A 24,708-nucleotide genomic window follows, 5' to 3' on the forward strand; every position below is an offset into this window, starting at 1 on the left:
GGTGCAGAATTGAATCTAGCCAACTGATTCACACAGTACGATATATCTGGTCTAGACCAATTACTAATATAACTCAAACTACCAATTAAAGATTGATAAATCACCTTATCAAACTCAGGGCTTTGTACATCAGTGTTGCTAAACTCCTGACTCATTGGAGTCTTAGCTGGCTTACAAAGCTCCATCTTGTAATCTTTTAGTAATTTGCTTATCTTATCTTCCTGAGATATCTTAAAACCTTTCCTTGTTTTCTTTATATTCAAACCGAGATATTTTTTTATCTCCCTAATTGCTTGATCTTTATTCTCTTTCCTAATGATGCTATTATTTTATTTGCTTCATCATTAGTTTCAGTTATCAATGCAATGTCATCTGTGAATAGTAATAATAATGATACTTTCCCATTTGTCTCCTCTTAAACAGACATGGATCGGCTAAACCAGCTTTAAATCCTATATTGTCTAGTTCCTTTACAATATACTGGTTCCATTCATAGCCTGATTGTTTAAGACCATATAAGCTTTTCTTTAACAACCAACAATCATTATTATTCTTATTTTCACTTTTAATACCAACAGGTTTTTCATATAAATAATATGTTTTAATGGGGCGTGCAAGTAAGCAGTTTCCACATCTAGATGGTTAACTATATAGTTTTTACTAGCTGCCCACACTAAAGCTGCCCTCAAGGTTGCTGCCTTAAGACTAGGTGCAAACACCTCATCGTAGTCATTGGCATTCTGCCTAAAACCTTGGGCTACTAACCTTGCCTTATGGATTAAATTACCATCTTTATCTGTTTTTACCTTAAATATCCATTTGCAGCCAATGGATTTCTTTCCTACAGGTAATTTGGCATTTTCATACACTTTCATATCACTTAATGAATTCAGTTCCTTATTCATTGCTGCATACCATCTTTCTTTTTCCTTAATAGGATACTTTTTAATTTCTTCAACAGAATTAGGAACTTGATTAATCTGGCACACTGTGTTAGCCTGGTACCTATCAGGCGGTCTAGATACACGTGTAGTTCTTCTGGGAATTACAGGGCTTACAGGAGGACTTTCTTGAACTACTACCTGTTCATCTTCCTCATTCTGTTCAGCTATTGAATCTGTTTCTTCCTTTATGGGCACTATTTCATCCTGTATTTGTCTCTTTACTTTATTTTTAAAGTTACAGGGATAACTAATGGGATTTCTATAGGATTCAATAATTACATCTTTATTGGCATCCTGTTCTAATTTCTCCCATCCTTCATGTTCTAGAAATTGGGCACTAGCACTACATAACACTTTAGATGTGCCTTTCTCCCAAAATCTATATGCCCTATGGTTTGCCTGATAACCAACGAAGAAAAATCTTTTAGCTCTATGTTGCCCTTTTTTTCTGAGTTGTGCAGGAATATGCACCCATGCTGGTGCACCAAATGTGTGCAGGTAACTTAGATCAGGTTTCCTGCCATGCCATCTGGTGAATGGAATTTCACCTGTTGTTGTATTAACAACGTTGTTCAATATGTTATTAGCACACATTATAGCCTCCCCCACACAGAATCAGGTAACCCAGAATCATTTAACATTGTTCTAACCATTGCCTGTAGTGTTTGGCCTCTTCTTTCAATAAAACGTTATGTTCTGGCCTGTATGGAGCAGACTTCTTATGCTCTATTCCAGCTACCTTAAGTCTGTTCTGGAATTTGTTATTAATAAATTCTACCATTATCTGTCACCAGGGTTATCAGTTGCCGTTTAGACTTTCTTTCAGCAAACCTAAGCCAATTGAAAAAATGTTGATATGTTTCAGTTTTGCTTTTCATTAAATAGCAAAACCCATATCTAGAATAATGGTCCATAATGCTCAGTATATATCTAGCACCCCCATACTGGGTTTCTTTGGACCTATTATGTCTGCAAATACTACTTCTAAAGGTTCTTTTGTTTTGAAACCATTTAGCCTATTTGCAGGCAATACTTTGCTCTTATCTTCACAGCAAACATTACAACGCAAATATTTATCACAAGGTTTTAACCTTATTCCTTCAGATAACTCAACTGTACGTTTTAGCATTTTAAAATTTACATGCCCCAAACGCCTATGCAATAAATGGATACATTCTTCATGAGGCTTTATATTATTAAATACAGTTTGAGCCTCCCTTTCTTACTATTATCTAAGACATATAATGTTCCATTTAAAGCTGCAGTTACTCTTTTGTTATCTTTTGCAATTATGCAATTATTATCCTTAAAAGTAATTACATAACCTAATTTATCTAATACCCTTACTGAAAGCAAATTAAACTTTAGTTGCGGTACATACAACATTTTTATATCCTGGTTTATGTACGGACAACGTGCAAAACCTTGACCTTTCGCTTTCAGGTTCCAGCCGTTAGCAAGAGATATATGTTGAGAACTTGTAGACATTTTTATAAATTTTGTCTTATCTCTTGTGATGCAGTGGGATGCGCCACTGTCAACCACCCATAAATTATTCTTCACATCAGAGTTGCTAAGCGTGGCTAGTTCAAATGCTTTCTTTGGCTTTTTACATTCTGGCTTTTTCTCTTTTTGCAGAACCTTGCCAAATGTCTCTGCCTTCACAATTAAAACACTTTTTAATTGTGTATGCCGTTGAAGATAAATTCTTTTCTTCCAGGTGCTTTACTTTGCTTTGCTGGTTTCTTTCAAGCTTTGAAGATAATTTCTCTTCTTTCTTATCTTCTCTCAGCTCGTCACGCTCACGCCTTCTTCTGGCTTCTTCTAGTAGCCTGCCTGTAATCTCGGTTAATGAGAGGCTTTCTTTTGGCAATACTTCCAACGAAGTCACATAGTCATCATAGCTTTGATCTAATGAAGATAATATTATGTAGACTTGTTGCAGTTCATTAAATATAAGCTCTTTTTCTTGCAAATCTTGAAAAATGCTCTTCATACAGTTTAAATGAACTAATATATCTCCATTCCTCTGAAGATGCGTTGAAAAGCTTCCGTGTAAGATTTATATGTGCTCCTACACTGTCCCGAACATAAATCTTCCTGAGGTTCTCCCAGCAGTTTGCAGCATTTTCTTCTCCACGAATATGGACAAGCTGCTGATCACAGAGAGTCAGTCCTATGATGCATAAAGCCTGCTCATTCTTTAGTTTAAAGTCTTGTAACTTTTCTTTATCATCATCATTAGCAGAATCCCAGCTACTCACATCTGGTGGGTTTGCTATAATGTCCCACAAACCTTCTCTGCGTAGAAAGTAAACTACATTTCATTGACCATGAAACATAGTTTGTTCCATCCAGCCTGGATATCATGGACAGTTGTGACAAATTTACTTGTGCCATTACTCTTCAGATATTTTGACTATTTTAAACTAATTAAAACAGTTTGTTTTTACAGTAATGTGCAACTCACACCAACTCTCTCTGCTATATCCTGGTTAGTGAGACTATGCTGCTGGGCCCATAACCAATGTTAGGGTTTTGGGATTAACCCTAGAAGAGTATTGCAGCAGTAGTCAAGCCAGGAAGGGCCCAATGAGTATACACACACTGAACACAAACACTGTTTGTAGTTTAAATAGTTTTTAATCCAGTTAGAGTTTAAGCATTTTCATTCAGTCCATTAAGTCATTCACAGTATTTCCATCCAGTAAGACTCACTAGTATAGTCCAAGTTAAGAGTCCTTGCAATATCTTTATCAGCCGATAAAGATATCTTCTCCTCCTCCGGTTTCACTCTCCAGAGAAACAAACGCTGGATATTCAGCAAACAGTAGCAAACAAAAACAGTTCAGTCACAGGCACTCACAGTCAGTAATCACAGTTAGTCACAGTAAGACACAGTAAGTCGCAGCAGCACACAGTTACAGTTACAGCCAGACGGTAACAGCCAGCACAGTTCACAGCCAGCCAGAGCAGTAAGCTTTCCAGCTTCTAATGCTTCCTTATATTGTAACTTCTAGCCGCACCCTTAATCGGCTAATTGCCTGCTGCATTGTGCTTAAAGTGATAAGCACTTAAACCATGATATCTAAGTTTTATATATTTATTCACCCAAACCATATTTGGTATCAATGTTATACCTAACAGTTTCCACCCATTGCTTCTTTTCCTGCCCTGAGGTGCTTTGGAGAATAGCTTGACACACTCTTTGTGGCAGCCCCTGAGATATTGGAACAATGCAATCATGTCACACCCTAGTCCTTCTTTTCATCAAATTAGACATACCCCGTTCCAGCAATGGTTCTTTATATGTTTTAGCTTCCAGTCCCCTAATCATCTTTGTTGCTCTTCTCTGCACTCTTTCTGGAATCTCAACATCTTTTTTACATCGTGGTGACCATAACTGGATACATTTGTTCTGATCCACTTGAAGAGATGGCCAAAAAAATGGAATTAGCCCAAGCTTTGGGGAGACTATGAACAATCCACCAAATGAGATCAACAGACAAATCAATATAGTCAAACAAACTGATATTCAAGAGAACCTGTTAAAGACAGATTACATAAACAGAACAAAACTCGTCTGGTTGTCATCTATACTACAGCACACAGCTCAACTCACTGAAATGCATAATTTAAAAGCTACATCCCATACAATGACTTTTTACTTTCTCAGGTATTGGGTAGCAGGAGTAGTTGCACATAATTAAACACCCAGCCTGGAGCAGATTCTCACAAGTATCAAGAATTAACAGGACAGTGATACTAACATGGAGATCAGACTATTTAACAAACTCACCTTTACATATCACCCCCTTTAAATCAACAATACCACCAGGGGTCTCAACAACTTTCATATGAGATTAGAGAAAGAGTAGGTGAAAGTGTGTCTAACGTGATATAGATCATTATAAGCCAGTAATACTCCTCTGGATTTACATAAAATAAATAAGCCAAATTTGTGTAACAGGATTAATGCTCATACAATTTGACATCAGAACTCAAAACAAGATAAAGTAATAGCAAGTTATTTCAACCTTCCAGGGCACTGCATGGCTGTTTTTTGAGGGGGAAAGGAACTTTAACATCACAATTAACAAGAGACCGTGGAACTCGCATACATAGACATGTATCTTAGAAAGTCTCAATAGACACAATGGGTTTTTAAAAGATTACATATTACAATTGTTAACTGATATAGTTTGTAATCACTTCCACATGTTACCTGCCTCTTAATAATCGCCATATCTTTCCGTCAACCCAATTTTAATCCTAGTTCAGTTTAGTGACATTATGAAGTGAAGTGAAGCCTTTTAACTTATGCCTTTCAGTAGTCAAATTGATTAGGACTGAAAGGTGCTATTGGACTCTTGACTTTGGCTACTCTAAATCAATAAAGCTCTCCTCCTCCAATTCAGAGGAACTGAATTTGGATAGCTCTTGAATTTGCCTCAGTCGAGATTTTTAGGTTGTGGATTCACTTTTCTGAATCTGATGTACACCCATATCTTCGTGAAACCATGTGGCTCTTACTAGAGTACAACAATAACTATTGTAATATCCTCGTGGTCTTGTTTTGTTCTCCTCCATATCTGCAAAATCTTTAGATTTCACGAGTTTCCTGTTGTTGTTGTTTTTTAAACCCCATATATTTGTTAGGCAATTAAACATCCAAACATCTGAACTGTCCTGAAGGGGTTACAAATTGAATTCTGTATAGCAACTACCATTCCATATAGCAAATAATACTTACATATTGTAAACCACTGAGAGAAAGCACTATGGGGCGGTATAGATAGAAGACTAAATGCTATTGCTATTGCTAAATCAAGATTTGTTATTCCTCCCAGTTCCCCATATCCACAAAGCATACCACTGTCAGGTATAAAGAATCAGGATCATTCGTAAGGTTGCAGCATAGATGATTTATTCAAGCCTATACACTAGAATCTGGTTAACTAAAGTTCAACAGCAAAATGGCGCCAGATAAAGGCAACAGAATTCAGAAGGAGTTGGACTTGGCCTGCTTGTAGGAATGCAATGACTCTAAACTGATGAGGTGTTTTAACTCCGTCCCCCGGTTCTGCCTTCTCTTCTCCTACATCAACAGACATGATTAAAGGAGGATAAATTGCCTTTATATAGGCTGACCTAGAGCCTGGATCTCCCAAATTGAGGCTGCATTTACTATAGCACTAGGGAGATTAATCTGAAAAATGGACAGCAATTTCATGTACTTCACACATATCTTCAAAACAGCAATCAGGAACCTAGCTGTAAGATGCAATATTGGCAGCCAAAGCAACATTGTTTTTAGTTTTTCAGCTTGTAACCAAGAGCAGATCTGACCTTTCTTTATTAGAACAGCTGTTCAATTAAACTCCAATTCTCTCAGTGATTCATCAGTTTTTAATTATGTCTTTTTCAAAGAAATGTCTGGCTGTTTGTTAATTACATTTTCTTGAAACAGTATAATAGAATCTAAAACTCTGCACAATAAAATTATAATTGTTATTATCAATAATATTTTACAGCCTGTTGGATTAGATAAAACTGGAAATTATGACTGTGATAATAATATAGAATGTTAAGATTTATATTAAAACTAATGCCCTAATTCTATTTAATATAGAGCATACTGCTACTACATTATGATAATAAGAACAAGGTGTAACTTTTGTTTAAATATTAGAATTAATATAATCAGAAGTGGTGAAATTTGAAATATAACAAGTACAGTAAACAAAGAAACATATCTAGAACTAATAGTAAACCACAAATGATATAGGAAATTTCCAGCATATGTAAGCTTGATTACTGTGATAATGATGCCAATTTGGGCTAATAGGTAATGCATCAGGCTAGAAACCAGGAGACTGAATTCTAGTCCCACTGGCTAGGTGACTTTAGGCCAGTTGTTGTTGAGACAATAGGAGGAAAAAGGAATATTGGATATTTTTGCCACCTTGAGTTACTTATGAAATAAAAAAGGAGAGGTTAAAAAATCTAATAAAGGCTAACATCAGTGGAAAACTACATTTATGTTAGAATCTATTTTTGGAAATCTATGTTCAGTTCTGAGTACTACAGTTCAAAAAGGACAGACACAAACAAATCCAGAGGATGGCTTTCAATAGGGTAAAAGGATTTCCTAGAGAGTGGGTAAATTTTCGTTCCTTTTCCCTAAAAAAAGACTTCCCTGTCATGTAACATTTCATTAAGTGGACCTTAATGAAATGACCTGGAAGTCCCTTTTAGATGTACTGCTACAGTATGTCTCTATGTGTTTCGTGACCTGGTTTGGGAAGGGGGAAATTGTAGAGTAAAGAAGATGACTTTAATGGGGATATGCAGAAACTATTGCCTAAGCAGAAGGGATGGAAGCCTTTTAAAGCACAGAGCAGTAAGATAAAATTTAGAAATGGATGTTGCCTCCCTAATTCACTGAACAATAAGGAGATACAGCACACAGTCAGAATTGCAAGATTCTGTAATGGTAGCTAATCACACCTATCTCAAAAGTAGTTTATTGAGCAATTTCCCATGGAGCTGATTTTATATTCTGGAGCTGGCAGTAGGCTTTACTTTTCTGGATCAAGCCAATCTTATGAATATCTGAAACGGATCCTTGATTTCCAGCTCTAAATTCATTAGTTGGGAGAGTCAGTCAGGGTTCTGGATTGTGCATAAGTGCACAATCGTGCCTACCATCACTGTCCTTTTGTCCCCATTTATTCGTACTTATTTCCGGTATTCTTACTCATGTTTAAACTTATACCTATTATCTTGTAAGCGATTGACAAATCAAATAAATAAATAAAATAAATAAACATTGGGAGAGTATCCATCCATCCATCCATCCATCCATCCATCCATCCATCCATCCATCTACAGGTGGTCCTTGATTAACAACCACTTATTCAGCTACTGTTCAAACTTAAGATAGTGCTGAATAAGAGGTCATTATAAGAAGACCTTGTACTTAGGATGCTTGCAGCAACCTGAAGTCATGTAATCTGTTCATGATTTGTAACCTTCCCTGTCGGCTTACCACAAATCAATGGGGAAGCTGGCAGGAAGTCCTCACTTAACTACACGGTCCTTGGTTAACTATGGCATTAAGAGGTGGCACAGTGGTTAGAGTGCAGTACTGCAGGCTACTTCTGCTGACTGCTGGCTGCCTGAAATTTGGCAGTTCAAATCTCACCAGGCCCAAGGTTGACTCATCCTTCCATCCTTCCCAGGTCAGTAAAACAAGGACCCAGATTGTTTGGGGCATTATACTGACTCTGTAAAGCGCTTAGAGAGGGCTGTAAAGCAAGGTGAAGCAGTATATAAGTCTAAATGCTATTGCTATCCATGACCAACTGCTGAAACTGTCACAATTAAGTGGCACAGTCACATGGGTTTATTTTATTTTATTTATGAGTGTATCACTTAACAAGGGACTTTCTGTTCTCAATTAATGTCATTAAATGAGGACTGCTTGTACATATATATCATGCTATGCCATAGTTTCTTTATCCATGGTTTACAGAATAAACCACAATCACTGCTATGCTGCCTAGAGATGTTCTAGTAGGTAGGATATAGATGATCAAAATAATAATTTTAAAAATTAGTACAGTTTATATAGCCAAGCCAAAACCAGATGAACCCTACCGTAAGTTAGTTCGGCAACTATGTATAGACTGGGAGGAGAGTTTACTTTGATGTGCCTCTTAGTGTAGTGAAGATTAGTGGCAGTCAACAACTGAAAAGAACCCTGCAATATTAGCAATTTGATCCCCCAAACACTTGTATGATGGGACAAGCCCAGCAATCTGAGCATGAAGATCCATTAGCAACATTCCTTTGTTGCTGTAGATTTTTGCAGTGTGGGCAGACTGGAAAAATTGAGAAAGTTTATTTCTGCGACTTTAACAATTCTCACATTTTTGTAGCTGAGTTTGACAGGCAAATACACTCATTTGTTCTCTTGTCCCTTGGGAAAGTCTCTATTTATGATTCTGGCATGATTTTGACTACTTTTTTTTAATAAATAAGCATTGTGGGGATTTTAGGTTGGTTCAGTTTTTAACATGCTATGAAATGTCAAGCTGTCCTTGATAAGCCTAGCTGAGAGCATGTCGTCATTTTTTCCTCTTCCCTTTCATTTATGTCAGGCTTGTCATTTGATTCATCTATAATTGAGATTCCATTCCAAGCAACTTGGCAGGTTTAACATCAGTGTAACATTTGCAGATGACTCCCCAAGGTGTGGGAAGCAGGGTTAAAACATCTTTTCTTTCGATCCATAATTATAATTGACTAAAGTTTTGCCAGATTAAATGAGTTTACTGTGTGATGATTTCAGCACAATCTGAAGCTTTCTTGGATCTCAGTGTTATGGTATATTAAACAAAGTGCCAGTTTCAGAGTGAACACACCCTGTTGGAAACACACACACACACACAGAGCCATACTTTATACAGGAATTATTTCTGACAATGATCTCATCTAAAATAACATGACCAAGCAGCAGCAGCCAATCATTTGTGTGTCTCCTAAAATCCTCTAAGCTTAGTTAATGGAGTTGGCTTTTTTTTTTTAACATTAAAGCTCAAAATGCATAAATAGAATTTAAGCTGTAACCATGAAAGAAATGAGATATATGAATTAGATATTTATAGCTTGAGCTGTATTGGTTATACAATTTAAATTGGGTTAGTTCAATACACACACACACACACACAGAGTGTTGGAATGATAGACTGGAATAAAAGACTAATTTGTAGGCATATTCATATAGAATAATTCTAAGCATACAATAGATTTGATTTTCCCTCTAGACATGGAAAGCTGAACTAGTAACATCTCCCAACTTCTTGGCCTGGTGGACACATTTAGAACATTAACAAATGGGTGACCCTTGTAGAAAATGTCTATTTGTGAGATAGGCAGATACACAAGTTTAAAATCCAAATAATAGTCTATAGCCAACCATTGATCTTCTGGAGTGTGTTTGGGGCCTGGAGGTATTCTTATAAATAAGGGCATTAGCTACTATTTTGCTTTCATAAATAAGACAGGACTAAAATTCACACTCTCCCTGGTTTCTAGGCCTGTATCTTAAACCAATATATCAAATTGGTTCTATGTAGCTGCTGGGAGTCAAAAATGATTAGGTAACATCTAGTCACATGATGGCGAACCTATGGCACAGAGCCATCTCTGCGGGCACACGAGCAGTCTCCCTAGCTCAGTTCCACTGCACATGCATAAGCACCTCCCACCAGCCAGCTGATACCAGCTGAGTGGTATCTGTCACTCATGCATGGGGGTGGGTGGGGCTCATATGGGAGATGCGTGCGCATGTGCAGGGGGGCAGGGGGAGCACGAGGAGTCTCACGTGCATGTGCAGGGGGGAAGGAGGGAGCATGGGGGAGCACATGCATCACATTATGGGTGCACTTTTGGCACGCAATGACAAAAAGGTTAGCCATCAGTGACCTAGTCTATCTACCTATTTATCTATGAAAGAGAACAGCAAGTGGATGCATAGGACCTTGAATGAATATAGAATATAGAAACTATGACACTATGGAACAGGCTGCCACAGACACAGAGTTTCAGTATTCTGTCCCTTATTCCTCCGTTACAAAATCTTGGTTTCTTGTTTGGATACCATGCATTTCTAAAGCAACAAGAAAAAGAAAAGAACACCTTACCTTTAAATGCTGGTGCTTTAGCTTTTCTTCTTCTACTTTAAGGCGTCTCTGAGTTATTTCTTCTTGCAGTTTCCTCTTGTCCTGAAAATGGCGAAAATGAGAGACAGTATACATAATGATGCTATATTTTTAAAGTCCATTCATCATGTTGACGTGGCCGCTTTAGCTCTGCTTAATGGCTGCAATACAACACTGAAGCAAATCCTAATCAGCCATTTTAGATGTATCAAAAATAGTAGGGCCTAGTCTTCTTAAGGTTCCTAGCGTGCTAGCTTTTCATGCAGGTGCTAGATATTTGTGCATTCATAGGCTGCAACTGCAGTGCTCGGTTTAACAGATGGGATTAAAGGTAATTACATTCCTCTTTAAGAATTATTTAGTGTGCTAAAGATTTGCAGGCAGCTGCTTAAATTCCTGGAAGTGCTGTCTTTATTGTCTCATTATCACAGGAGAACAGGGTAGATAGAAGGCCCTCAGGATCTTATTTGTTGACTTTCTTGTAACCTAAGGACTGCATAATCACGAACTAAAATCTTTTGCTCCAATGAGTCTCCAACTGTTGTTGGCTGCATTGTTATTATCCGGTAGAGCAGGGGTCTCCAACCTTGGCAACTTTAAGACTTGTGAACTTAAACTTCCAGAATTCTGGGAGTTGAAGTCCATAAGTCTTAAAAGTTGCTAAGGTTGGAGACCCCTGCTGTAGAGGATAACCAGACTGTCCTGGGAAAAGAAGGGCATGTTGAAAGAAGTAACTGTGAAGAAGAAAAAGCCCAAAGGAATGCAAGTAATGGTGATTTGCTTTGGGGTTTTTGTTTTAAAAAGAAGCTATAGTGGCCTGGTTTGCACATATAAGCAGTTTACAAACCACAATTGCTGGGCTCATATAAGTAGATGGTTTCTCAATATGAACTGCAAAGCCAGCTTTGGAACAGAGGGGCAGAAAGATATATCAGATAAGTTTAAAAGGAGGTGAAGAAAGCTTATTACAAATTTCAAATACTTGGATGGAAAGTCCCTTTTCACTCCATGCATGAGAATTTTGCAAACAGAATAGGCAAAAGCCTTTTTGTGCACTTTGCTATGTCCCTCTCATCACAACTACAGACCACCACGTTTTAAAAAAAACCTTTTTATGGCAGCAGTTTGGTCTTTGCTCTTTGCCCATGGCAAACTAACTCATTTGCTGAAAGATACTACTGTATATTCAGCAGATATTGTGGTGTAAAATAATTGCAATTGAACTATAGCAGGGATGTCAAACTTGTGATGACATGTCACATGACGTATTGCAACCCCCCCCCCCCTTGCTAAACCAGGGGAGGATGTGGACAGCGCATGACACATCTGGGCTGCGAGTTTGACAAACTGGCTGGGGAATCCTGGATGTTAAAGTCCATGCATCTTCAAGTTGCCAAGGTTGAAACATACTGATCTATAGGACCCAGCTACCCAGAAATAAACAAAATGGTTACCATAAAGTACAATTTATACCTGGGTGGTTAAAAACAAGTTCCAAAAAGCAGTGCTTAAACCAATAAAAATGAGAGAACCAAGTTTTGTGAGCATGATATTCATTTCCCCAGTTAGATGTTACAGCTGTGAAATTAGAATAGTTATGGTAGACTTGTGCTTTGACCATCTTGTGATTTGAATAAAAAGAAAGTAAAGCTGAATCCAAATAAATGTGAGGAGCTTTTAATGGTTAATAATTCTATTTGATTGGTGGATATGACCTTTCATGGGCCTAGAAAAGCAGGCGCAGGTCTGCATGTTCAGATAAGTGTGATGACAAGAGCTGCTTTCAGTTGGGTGAATTAAATTTATTAACATGCTGATTGAATTTACCAATTTTGCTAAAACTGAACTGGCTTATTGTTATCCATGGGCTGGTTATTCTCTGGCACAGATGACTGTAATGCTCATTATATGGAGATGTTTTTGAAGGAAACCGTAGTAAGCGGATTTCTGTTGGGTGTGTCTACCAGGGAGTGCATCAGCTCCATTGGCTTATAGGTCACACTCCAAGATCTAGTTTTCATTTATAAATAATTCCTTGATGCCTTGAGACCTGCTTATCTAATGAAATGCCTCTGCAATATGTGTCAAACTCCACTCAAGTGGGGAAAATCAAGGGACCAAGAAGTATGATTTCAGTTAGATATCTGTGAAACTAGTCTGGGGTAAATACAGAATCTTGGAAACTGTAAGAGAAATTTCAATTTTAGGGAGTTAATTAAGGTGGAATCTCTGAATGCTTTGAAATGCTTCTGTCCAGTTTCTCTTAAGCTAAGCTGTTATTTGCTAAAGCGGTTAATGATCTTGTCTGCTATCTCTTGATTGTTTTTAATCTTGTATTTGCTTCCTTTCCTTTCCTTCATCCTTTATGTTACGAACCAGGGACTCCATTCATTTACCTGTTTTCGGTGCATGGATAAAACAGGAGAAGGGAGGACCTCCTTAGGGGTGGCACCAACATTAAGGATATTCTTGCATGCTGGCTGCTTGTAACAGAAATGTGAAACCATACTTTCATAATCTACTCTTCCTTTTCTGATTGGCATGTGAATGTGATCATTACTATTTGCTGGCTTTTTCGGGGATATTTATGCAGTTTTATTATTGTTTACCTATCTGATTTTATGTCATGTTTTACTAACTGGATATTTTTATTGTTTAATGTTGCATTGACAAGTACTGTAAGTTGGTTTGCGAGAAGCATATGGATAGAAAAATAACATGATTAAATAATAAATAATTAAACCTAAAAAATAAGTTCCAAATCTGTAGTATTATGTTACTGAGATATCATGAAAGTTTTACCGAAAATTAGATAAGAAATGGGGCATTGCAGTCTATCTGGTATATTCATCGTGTAGAAAAAGTATTCTTGCTGAAACTGTGCTATGGAGCAGAAATGTTGTGGTGGAAAAAATAACTTTGTCTTAAACAGAGTTAAAGGAGCAGGCCAGTGGTGGGGGTGGCTTGGTGGGTGTGCTCTGCGTGCGTGCACACACTTTGCATGCGCATGCATGCGCATGCATGCCAAACATGCACTTTGCATAGGCGCAGAGGCATTTGCACAGGCGCAGAGGCATTCTAACTCACTTACTGCAAACCTGCATGATCCCGGTCACTTCAGCAACTGCCGCGCAGCACTCTTCTGTGCCGCGCGAAGCAGCTGCGCTTCAAATTCAGAGGATAAAGGTGAGCATGGGAGACCAAGCGGGCGGGCAGGCCCAACAGCAGGTGGCGGAGAGAACCAGTTTGGTCTCTGCTGCTCATTGCTGCTACCGGCTTTGCAGAACCAGGCCTGGTTCTGGTAGCATACCACCACTGGAGCAGGCATTTTATACGGGTCGTCTTTAACTTACAACAGTTCATTTAGTGACCATTCAAAGTTGCAATGGCACTGAAACAAGTGACTTATGATCATTTTTCACACTTACGAATGTTGCAGGATCCCCATGGTCATGTGATCAAAATGAAAATGCTTGGCAACTGGTTCATGTTTATGATGGTCACGGTGTCCCAGGATAATGTGATCCCCTTTTGCGACTTTCTGACAAGCAAAGCCAATGGGGGAGCCAGATTCATTTAACAACCATGTTACTAACTTAACAATTCACTGAACAAGTGTGGCAAGAAAGATTGTAAAATGGAGCAAAACTCACTTCACAAATGTCTCGCTCAGCAACATAAATTTTGTGTTCAATTGGGGTTGCAAGTCGAGGACTACCTGTAGCATTTCGTGATTTCCAAAGAACTTTGGAAAAAGTATACTATTGATTTAGTGACATCTGCTTTCATCCCACTGAACTACCTCTCGCAGGATTCTCTGCATAGCCTGAGGAAGTCACTGTATGACCATGGAAAGATTTTCCTTTTGAAAACTTCAGAATTCCATTACAAGGTAGTCTTTCAATTATTTTCATTTTGATAGATATTAAATACCTAGTTAGAATAAATGAATGATTACTGGTAAAATTGCTGTTCATGGGTTGGTTCTGTCATGCATTTATTTTCTCTCTCTATATTTTTTGCCACATGCAGAATATGTCAAGCATGCATTTCCTCTGATTTCAGGGGAAAAAGAACCTCCCACGGTCTAAATATGCTTCTCTGTTTTTTTATGAATATGTTGGCATCACACGTAAAAGCTTTTGCTGCCTAAACCACAGGATAAAATGATTCTCCCCTTGTTATTTAATATACCGAAGTCAAGAAGATTAGCCATTTAATCTTCTAACTGCTTTAAACAACCCTAAAATTCTTGATAGGCAGAGGTGGTATTCAGCAGATTCCGACCAGTTCTGGAGAACCGGTAGTGGAAATTTTGAGTAGCTTGGAGAACTGGCAAATACCACCTCTGACTGGCCCCACCCCTAACTATTCTCTGCCTCCAGAGTCCCAGCTGATTGGCTGGGTCTTCTTTTGTTGCCCTGCACAGGAGAACGGAGCTGGAAAGCAGGCTAGTGGAGTGGGGAGGGAATGGGGATTTTGCAGTATCCTTCCCCTATCACGCCCAGCAAGCCACGCCCACCAAGCCACGCCCATAGAACCGGTAGTAATTTTTTTTTGAATCCCACCACTGTTGATAGGGTATACTGGTGTCCAGGCAGGGCAGGGGAAATAAAATCAGGATGATGATTATGGTAGCATGAGCCACCTCTAAGAGAGAGGGGTGGCATATAAGTTTAATATCTCATGTATATGTGTGCCAACATTGGCACATTTAGAGCAGGAATAGTGTGCTGCAATTGGCATCTTGATTTGTTTTTTTACACCCTCTTTGTGGATGCTTCAGGAAGGATAGCATCCTTCATCACCCCTGAGGCAGATGTTGCTTAGAGGGCATTATAAGTGTGTCCTCCAAGACAGAAAAATGCAGAAAGGCAGCCCCTGTATCTGCCGCTTCAACTGGTTGTTTCTCTTTATTTCATGGTAGGATCTGGCCAGAGGGAAAATTCATTAAGATGATGGAATAGCTTTAATTACGAAGGGCTGGAAGGTGGGTGAGTTCTATTCCTAAATTAATGATAAATCTCTGGAGAATGTTTCTTGCTGGCAGAAGTAGAATGGAAGGAGAGCAACTGTTTTAAAAGTTTGTTTACTATATACACCTCTGCTAAGCAGTTTCAGATAGTACAGTTAATCCAGATTTCAAGAACATCTTGCTTGCCAGTCTTTGAATTACACACTTTCCTTTCTTCCTGATGATGCCACATAAACAGCCTGAGAAAATCCAAAAGCCTAGCTAAGTGGGTTATCAGAATGAGTTTGTACTTTATAAGTAAACTCCCCAACTGCCTTTTCTTTTCTGAGCAGAATGTTTCTATGAACTATAGTGAAAACCTTGTTTTAACAGACTAACTGGGGGAAGCAGGTCTCTGCTTTTCAGGAATGTCCATTAAATACAAAATCATATTATTATGATAGTTTATGCTTTTACACAAGGGACATAAATTACATAATTTGTTTCAACTTAGGTTGCTTCATGCAAATATTGCATTTTTGCATCCTTTGCATAAATGGTATAGATTAAGCCTTTGGGGCAATGATATCATTGTAAAAAATGACAAACTGCAGAAGAAATTTGCTTTGTTGGGTGCAGAGCCCCTTGTATCAAAGTCCCCTTAGCAGAGGTTTTATTTACATTTGCAAACAGGGAACGTTGGGCCTTCTTTTAATGGTTTTGAGTGAAGTTGGCTTGTTTTTGCTTTTGGTTATCAAATGATAATGCATTTTATTGATTTCCAGGGTACCTGAAGAATTTCTTTGTATGCTTTAGATATTTCTTTTTAGAAATGCTTTTTCAGAACATTTTGCCCTTTCCTTTGAAAACTTGGCCCAACTGGGGACTTCCTATTTGTCATAATATAAAATAAACATATATTCGGCCAATTTCATTTCTTGTAGCAATTCTTTGAACCGAATATGGATGGTGGTATACAAATAACAATTAGAATGTATACAATTATGCAATTCCTCTGGGTGCAAAATGTATTTTATGATAAAGCTGATTTTTTAGAATTATCATAGATATGGAAAATCTTTTGGCCCAGTATTTACAAAGAGGCTACGGCAGGCTTTTTAAAAAGTTTGTAAAAGTTATTAGGCTGCATACTTCATAACAATTTGCCTGATTGCTCATTTTTAACTGAGCCTTTTAAGGCATGGTAGTTAGGAAGGAGATGGGGAAAAGTCAAGTGTCTTCCATTTCTTTTTAAAGCTTTGTTGTCTTGCTATTTGGAACATTTTTTTATTAAGCACAAAGTACAAAAACATGTATCTGTATTGGGAAACCTGGCTAGACAGGTAATAGTTACATCTGTCTATCAATGAGAGGTCTTTTATTCATGGATGGAGAAAGAATGGCTAAGCTAAGAGTGGTTAGCAGTTAAGGAAGATATGCACAGGGTAAATACTCTGAAAAAGTTAACTTATTTTTCCTGAAGGATATTATGCCCTATATGAAAATTGCTCCTTTAGATCTAACCAATAATCACTGTGTCTTTACAGAGCAAGTAGACCCAACTTGTCAAAACGTACAAGTGTGAAGGTCATTTTAGGTCAACAGACATCTGGAAGGCAACACATTTTGATGTTACATTGTCTTCCCCTCTGTATCTTCTTTTGATTAACAACACTTTTGAGAACATTTTCCCACCTGCATAACACACATGACTGACTCTTAAAGAACAAAATCAAAAACCCCTGACTATAGTATGAATTGACCTGAATTTCACCTCCGCTGTTCTTTAAACAATCACAACCTCAACTATTTTGGTGTTTTCCAGAATTAGCCACAACTACCCCTTCAGCTAGGCAGAAGACTTCCCTCCCTGGTTATTTACGTTCAAGCTACGGAACTGTTGGATTCCTTCTCTTTTCTAGTTTTCTGCTCTGGTGTCCCTCAAATGCAAAGTTTCTACAAAGAGTCACTCAGACCGAATGGCAGCATTGCAGGAGCCTGACGGAGTCTGACTCCAGCATCTGTTGCATTCGGTGCTGCGGAGCTGTTGGGTCAGATGATGCCCACCGTGAAGGCACTTGAGCTAAAGAATTATGCTGATCTTCAAACTGCTGGGGTCACACAGTCACATCAAACAACAGAAGAAAACAGAAGACTTCTGAGAGCAGAAGACAACATTCTAATCCACACTGAGAATGAGGAAAGCATAGTTTTCTTAGATAGGTACGTTCTTACTTACTGTGATGGCCTGGAATCTTTCCTTCAGCAGTTCCTCTTCTTCCATCCTGGAAAGTGAAACGAACACACAGGTTGTAAAAAGCTACAAAGGAATACCAGGCTCCGGTGTGTAAGAAGGTTTCCAGTTAGATGCTTTGAAAGAGAGCTCTAATTCCACCAAGGAAGGAAGGAGCCTGACTTTAAGATGGAGTGTCTCCAAAGAGAGAGCAAAACTGCTCACATAGACACATGCAACAGGGTGTGCTGAAGAGGCAGACGTCCAGAACCCTGGCATCAGTTGACTGACAAGTTTGAACGGTGGAACATAAGCCTTTTCCTTCTGCAGCAGCTGCCAATTCTTTGTTGTAATAATATACACACTTTACATGCCACAGATTAACTCTGGAGTGCCCAAATATTTTTTCTTTTCTTTTCTTCCTATTCCCCCAACCAGAACACCCATCATACAGTACTTGCCTACGGAATTCCTTTTCAGTTTTTGCTTTAATGGTCAAAATAGAAAACTTTGGGCCTTTTTAACCCCTGCTTATCCTTTCATGCTACTTGAGAGGTCAGGAAAAAAAAGGAAGAGCAATCATTTCTGTAGCAGACAGCAAGATGTAAAACTTAATCTTAACAATGCCTCGCAGGGTCTCTAGTACAAGGTGGAAGCTTTCTCATGTTGTCAGAATAAATTCCTCAGACTGAGAAAACAAATTAATGAGAAAGTTGGACTTGAGTAGAACTCTTGTTTAATTTTACCTTTAATGGTCTCCGGACACACTCACAGATAGTCCTTGATGTACAACAGTTTTGTTTAATGACCATTCGAAGTTACAATGGCACTGAAAAAGTGACTTATGGACCATTTTTCACACTTACAACCATTTGCAGCATCCCCATGGTCATGTGATTTACCTTCAGACGCTTGACAGCTGACTCACATTTATGACGATTGCAGTGTCCTGGGGTCATGTGATCAGTTTTTGCACCCTTCCATTGAGCAAAGTCAATGGGGAAGCCAGATTCAGTTAACAACCATATTACTAGTTTAACGACTGCAGTGATTTGCTTAACAACTGTGGCAAGAAAAGCCATGAAATGGGGCGAAACTGACTTAACACATTTCTCACTTAGCATCATGAGTTCTGGGCTCCATTGTGGTCAGAAGCTGAGGACTACCGGTATACCCAGAGAGAGTTAGTTCTTCTGTCCACAAAATAGGAGGAAGGACTGTCTAAATTTAATTAAATTTATATACCACCACAACAGTGGTGGGGATTCAATTTTTTTTACTACCAGTTCTGTGGGCGTGGCTTGGTGGGCGTGGCAAGGGAAGGATACTGTAAGATCTCCCTTTCCTCCCCATCCCACTAACCTGCTTCCCAGCTCCGTTCTCCTATGCAGGGCAACAAAAGAAGACCCGATCAGCTGGGACTCGGGAGGCAGAGAATAGATGGAGGCGGGGCCAGTCAGAGGGGCTATCTCATTGGCAGTTCCTATGAGAATAAAAAAGAACACCACCACCCCTACCAAAAAAAGTGCCATCTTCCTTTCTGGGAAGCCAAGCTTAAATATCCAAGAAGAGTACAAAAGAATGAAAGCCATTTGCTCAAACTACGTACCAATTTTGAGTGCTTTGGAAGAGTCATTTGACAAACGATTTCTTTTATAAAGCTGCTAAGCAGGCTGGTGACATTTGGAAAATTGGCTGCTATTAGCCCCCCCCCCCCGGCCCTCCTCCCAGCTAATGGTTCTCAGTCAAAGAAGAAACTCCAACAGGGAGAAGAGGTGGGCTCATTTTGCACATGCACGACTGGAAGAGCAGGTTAAGCTGCAATCAAAGTCCAGAGCAGCAACAAGTGTGGCCACAGGGCAGATGCGGTACATAGCCAAGGTCAGACAAGTTTATAAGTTGTAGGAACCTGCATGGAGAGGTTGCGTCAATCTAATAACACTTAGGCAGGGCAGCACTTACCGTAGTTGGTGAAAGGCTACAAGAACGCCACTAATTGCTCTTTCTACTATTCAAATGGTGCACTCCAGGCATGGCCAGTGTGGATTGGGCACTATTCTTGGTGTGGATTGGGGCACTATTTTTGTGTGCCTACAAAACGGAACCCTCCAGGGCGGTTCCCACCACAGCCATCTTCTGGTAGGAAAGGCCATTTCCCATTTGGTTACAGTTCATAAGTGGCAGCCAAATACCACTTTATGTTATCTCCCCCTAAACCTGGCAGTTTTCAAGGGTGATCATTTCCTAGAATTCCAGTCTTGTGGGGCTACAAGTTCAAGTTTGGAAAACTGGTGTGCTCATCTGACTTCTGAGATCTATAAGCCAGCCACTCCCGGTACTTAGTATTCCCAGCCAGCCCACCATAAAAGCATTATTTCTCTAACAAACTTCACAGCATCTCTATGAAGAGTAAGCAACCAATGATCTTCAGAGTGATATTGATGACTTAGGAGATTTTCATTTTCTGTAAATTACTGGGTAACTCTGCCTGAAAGGGAGGTTTTAAAAAGCGATCAAAAAATAGAAACATTGTTGGTGCAACCATATACAATGCAGAAGATATTAAGCATCTGTGCAGGAAAACCAAAGCCAGTTTTGTTTCTTCAGTACCAACATGGGGAATCCAATAAAGTTTTACTTTTGGGAATTCAATTCTCCCAGAGCATTTCCTTGTTTTAGGTTCGCTAATTGGACAGTTAACACAGAGGTTTTTTTTTGTCAAAGTTAGAATTGGATATTTAATCTCTCAGAACAAGAGTGAACTTTACGACACAGTCAAAAGTGGCTTTAAACTGAGAAACAGAGCAAGTTTTTTCCCTTCTCTCATTAAAAGGGCAAGCATTCTAAAAATAAACACACAATGCTTGTGAAGCAGGGGGTTATTTGTGAACCTTTTATTACAAATCTCTGACAAAAGTGGAATGTGAATTATTTAAGATGTTATATGATATCAGGCATTGTTTCATAGCTTCAGTGTTAGGTAAAGTTACCTTATGAATTGCTCAAGTATGCAAGGGTGTGGGAACTGGTCAGTGTCTTTTTTTTTCTATAAAGAAGTATACAGTGAATGTAGCATATGGATCTTATATTTGAGTATTTTAAATTATAAGGAGAAATGAAGAGGGAAAACCTTTTCCCATTACTGTGTCTACCTGACTTGAGAAAGTGTTGTCAGCTATGGTTGTTAAGCAAAATTTCCAAATCCTAGTTTAAAGGTTTCTCCTGAAAATGTACTTTGGAAATCAGGATGACCCAACTGAATGTTATATTGTAGCTATAACCATATGGAGCAAATATGCCATTTCATCCTTGAGCATTTCTTTCCCAGATTTCTGAGTAGATCAACTTAATGTCATATGGTCTTTTGAATTATTTCAGTCTTTTGGGTGTTCAGCTTCAAAGGTTTATTGCACTTCTGTCTTCTACAGTTGTGCTTAATTTGGTTCTTATGCAAGGACAGTTTTAATCCATTATAGATGTTACTTTGTTTATTTAATTCATTCCCTGCTTTTACTACTCTGCTGAGCATTCCAGGCAGCTAACAAAATTAAAGGAAAAGCTTATATAGAGACATATAATATACATAAAGAAAACATATAAAATAAGGGACTTATTTTAAATAATTGGAAAATAAATGTGAAAGCCATCTAATAAGTAGAATTTATAGGAAAGAAATATGCCTTTAAAGATTGTCTAAATCCTGTCACAGTGGGACAAAATGTATCCATTCAGGAAGTTCATTTCATTGCTAGGGAAACCCACTGCAGAAAACCCTTTCTTAGTGTATTAAAAAGTTGGCATCTAACAGGGGAAACATCTGCAAGAAAATATCTTCTGCAAATACTGGAAAACATTCCCATAGGTTATATAGACGTGTATGAATATTTAATTTCATTTTGTGACTCATTCTTTGGAAAAAGTGCATTACTTCTTATTTTAGATGCAACATAAGTAACAATTGACTTGCATATACTTATCAAAATTAATCTTACTGTGCATATAGTTACAATATATTAATAACTAATGATGTTTATTTAACATTAAAAATAAGTTTGCAATTAATAAAGAAAAAATATATAAAGTACTATATCCATATCAAAACCTCTAATTGTCCAGTTGGGACTCACACCGTTTAATAAAACAGAGAAATTCTTCAGGCCATTGGTGGGGTAATAGTATCCTTTCAAACTTATAGTATCATTTCTAACATAAAAATATTTTTATCACCCTATTGTTTGCCAAATCATTGATATATACTCTAATGCAAAATAACATGACTGTCTACAAATCCCAGTATTCTTCTAGAATAAATTTAAAATTTGACAGATTTAATATAAAAAAGCTGACTCAAAAATGAAATCAATTGCAGCTTTTTTTTGTTTTTCCTCTAAGTAAGGTTTAGAGAACCAACAGTATGTTATTTCTCTGAAATGATTTTTTTTCCTCCAAAGAAAGATCATGCAATGACCTAAGTTAAAGTTATTTTTGTAATATCTTACAAAGATTTTTTCAATAACAGGCCACATTTGTCTGTTCTGTAACTTGATGCCTAAACTTGTGGCTTATTGAACAGTGTGCCCAATCGAACAGCTGACATTTTATCTTTCAAATCTTTTTAAAGCATTTGGACCGTCCTGTTTTGTCTTCCCGAAACTTTCTCTGAATACATCCAAGATAAATGTTCAATTTTCGCAACAACCACCCACAAAAGAATGTGGATTGACCTGTTAAACTTTAGCAAGAAGATTATTTGTGTCAACTTTCCCTTTGAGACTCCATTGTTGATTATATAGCAATTCAGTGTTGGCTCGCCTGCTTGATGCCCCTTTTTATCTCTGATAATTATAAACATATAGTTTATAGTTTTAAACAGTTAGAAAGATTATTATCATCTTTTCTTTCCCATTTGTCTATTTCTTGCATATTGTTTGGCACAGTGATGACACCATGCTTGAGGCTTTTGTTAAGTATCGCTGCATTAAGGGTTTTTTCCCTTCACGAGATCTTACTTTCTCTTTGGAATCTTGTAGCAAACTGCTTTGAGTATAAGATTCAACCTTTGATGGCCCATTCACAAAAAATGTGTCAGAACTAACCTTAGAACATATCATAAGATGTAGAATGGGCACCAGCATTTTACTGATTGGAAGACCATTAACAAAGGACAATAAAAAAAATCCACACCCAACAGATTGGGGTAGACATTAGGTGCTGAGGGGCCACACTTGGTGGTCAAAGGGCAAACACATAATTCAGAATGGATGAAGCTATATCTGATATATGGCTAGACTAAGATTTTCCATTTTGCCCTTGTTTTGGTTAGAATTTCCCCCCTTGTTGTTTTTTGTTGTTATTTGTAATTGTATCATCCTTTTGTACCTCCATGCACTATTTATTGCAATAGAACACAGTATTTAAAGCTAGGTTGAGCAAAGAAAAAATAATATTTCCCCCCCTATATATTATATATAATATACAGTCTATGGCTACTTATTTTTAAAACAATTAAGATGCTCTGGGATTTATGTCCATCTAGCTTTTCATAAGATTGCCAGTAGAATACTGTCACTTTCCCAAATAGCTTCAATTCCAAGAGCTCCTTAAATATTCAGCCCATTGAAGTTTGTTGCTATATAGGTAGTCCTTAACTTACAACCAGTTGCTTAGCATCTGTTTGCAGTTATGGCCGACCTCCACATTTATGATTGAGTTCTGAAGTTCTGATGGCCAGTCCTCTTTTGCAGTCCCATGACTGTATGTTGAGTACTCACCAACTGGCCAGCATTTATGGTTATTTGCAGACTCTCACTGACATATGGCTGTATTTTACAGCATTTTTGTCCCAAACCGCCATTTATTGCAAAAGCAGCCCATAGCAAACAATGGATTCACTGTATGAGTTCCATATTCATTTAATAAACATAGCGTACAATCAACAACCACAGTGCAAACAACCATAAATGCTGGCCAGTTAGTGAGTATTCAACTTTCAGTCATGGGAGGGCTGGCCATCAGAACTTCAGAACCGGGTTGTAAACGTGGAGGTCTGCTGTAACCCTTGCCATATTTGCTTAACAACCATCACAAAAAGGGTCACAAAATCAAGTTGGTCATGTGGGTTGCCTGGTTTATAGTCATTATGACTTATGACCGTAGTGGACAGGAAATACTACCTGTATTTTTCCTTCAATCAATATATTCTTTCCCACTCTTCAGATTAGTCTTAGAACTGGATTTATGAGGTAAAGGGAAAAACAGGGCATGCATCATTTTGTGTAATTTTAACTTGTTTTGACTGTGATCGTGCCAGAACTAAAAGAGCATATTTTGACAGCTCTGAAACTATACAAAAGCCACAGTAGGTAGATTCCTCAGAGAAGGAATGATAAATCTAGCAATTACTATTAAAGTAGATCCCTTTATGGTTATTTTTTGAGATGACTGATGCCGTGAAAAGTAAACAATTTGCTCTTAAATTTTAAGCCACTTTTGCAACAACCGGTTGTAGACAAACATTGGTTCTGGATATGATGGATGCAGATGAAGCAATACAAGGCTTGGAGACATCACGTCTGGCCTAATGAAAATTTGATTCTGGAGATGCTGCCTTTTGCTCCATATATTTCATTCCACAGATTGTAAAGGTATGCATGTAGCAGTTTGCCAGTGCTTTACCATGGAAGATATTGAAATAACTATGTGAAGAACTGGCTGGGGATTGGGAAGACTGAATGATTATTTGTTGCATTTAAAAATATCATATGAGCCTTGCATGACGAAAACTACTGGAAACAAATATAGATATGCTCTTGTTCTCAGGATTTTATTCCAAAAAGGCAATCTTAAATA

General features: G+C 38.1%; 1 protein-coding gene across 4 annotated transcripts in view; it reads right to left on the minus strand.

Annotated features, from left to right (window-relative positions):
• The window catches only part of PALMD (palmdelphin), a 78,704-nt gene that overhangs the window by 26,349 nt on the left and 27,647 nt on the right, over positions 1–24,708 (minus strand). For 3 of the 4 annotated variants that reach the window (XM_087960619.1, XM_087960621.1, XM_087960620.1), the window contains 2 exons: positions 17,866–17,911; positions 10,655–10,735 (listed from right to left, as the gene is read on the minus strand). In XM_087960619.1, the coding sequence (XP_087816745.1) occupies positions 10,655–10,735; positions 17,866–17,911 (127 nt within the window). Of the gene's footprint in view, positions 1–10,654; positions 10,736–17,865; positions 17,912–19,468; positions 19,629–24,708 lie in introns of those variants that run through there. The other variant, XM_026674091.2, reaches the window with a different exon arrangement.

The sequence above is a fragment of the Notechis scutatus genome, chromosome 3 (assembly GCF_049901735.1).
Source record: "Notechis scutatus isolate UNSWTSFEM ecotype Mainland chromosome 3, rNotScu1.2, whole genome shotgun sequence".
NCBI lineage: Eukaryota > Metazoa > Chordata > Lepidosauria > Squamata > Elapidae > Notechis > Notechis scutatus.